Source organism: Rhodotorula paludigena, assembly GCF_050403205.1.
Source record: "Rhodotorula paludigena JCM10292 DNA, Rt_paludigena_JCM10292v1_ctg150, whole genome shotgun sequence".
NCBI lineage: Eukaryota > Fungi > Basidiomycota > Microbotryomycetes > Sporidiobolales > Sporidiobolaceae > Rhodotorula > Rhodotorula paludigena.
Window position 1 is genome coordinate 1 of NW_027481308.1, and position 865 is coordinate 865.

Below are 865 nucleotides of genomic sequence, written 5' to 3' on the forward strand. Positions count from 1 at the left end.
GCAGCACCGCCGTCGTGTCGAGGCGGAGCAGGAACAGCGCCGCCGCGTGACGGAAGCGCGCCAGCGCCAGCAGCGCCAGCGGCAAGTCGACTTCCCGCAGGCGCTGTTCGAGCTCTTCCTCAATCTCGTCCCCGTTCCGTCGACTGCCGATGCGGCCGACTACAAGTCGAAGGATGAGCCCGCCGCCCAGCACGAGTCGCCTGCGCCCACCGCCGCTGCCGCCGAGCCCGCTCCTTCCGCCTCGCCTGCTCCCGCCGACGTTGCCACGACGGTCGCTCCTACTTCTACGTCCGCGGCCGAGGAGTCGGCGACGTCGTCTCCTGCCCTCGAAGAAGCTGCCATCGTCCTGCAGCGCCGCTTCCGCCGCCACGTCGCTCGCCAGGCCGCCCTCTCGACCCTCGCCTCCCTCACCGCCGACTTTGAGGCTCGCCAGTCGTCCTTCACTGCGCCTTCTGAGCTTGCGTTCCAGTCGACTTCGTCCGCTCCGTCGAACCCGCCTCTCGCGTACGGCAAGGCGAACGCGGCCTTCCTCGGGCACGAAGAGTTTCTCGTCTCGCTCCTGAGCAAAATCGACGCCGTCTCGACGGGTGGCGACAAGATCGTCAAGCAGGCCCGCAAGGACCTCGTCCGGCGCGTCGAGGCCGAGCTGGCCCAGCTCGATGCGCTCAAGGAGCACGAGTGGGAGCGCCAGAGCCAACGGAGTGCCGAGGCGTCCGACGACGAGCGCGAGGCTGCCGGCAACGCTGAGGGTGCGTCTCTTTCTGTCGTTCTCTGCACCTCGAACGGGGCCCTGACCTGGGTCGCTTCTGCAGGTCCCGCACCTTCCGCCGACGCTGCAGCTGTAGACTCGGCCGCACCCGCGACC

At 69.1% G+C, this 865-nt stretch overlaps 1 protein-coding gene across 1 annotated transcript; it reads left to right on the forward strand.

Annotated features, from left to right (window-relative positions):
* JCM10292_006687 (BAG family molecular chaperone regulator) lies at nt 1–865 on the forward strand (the record flags this gene model as incomplete). Its single annotated transcript, XM_076653026.1, has 2 exons — nt 1–749; nt 813–865. Coding segments are annotated over 2 exons (802 nt in total), but the record flags the coding sequence as incomplete, so codon positions are not given.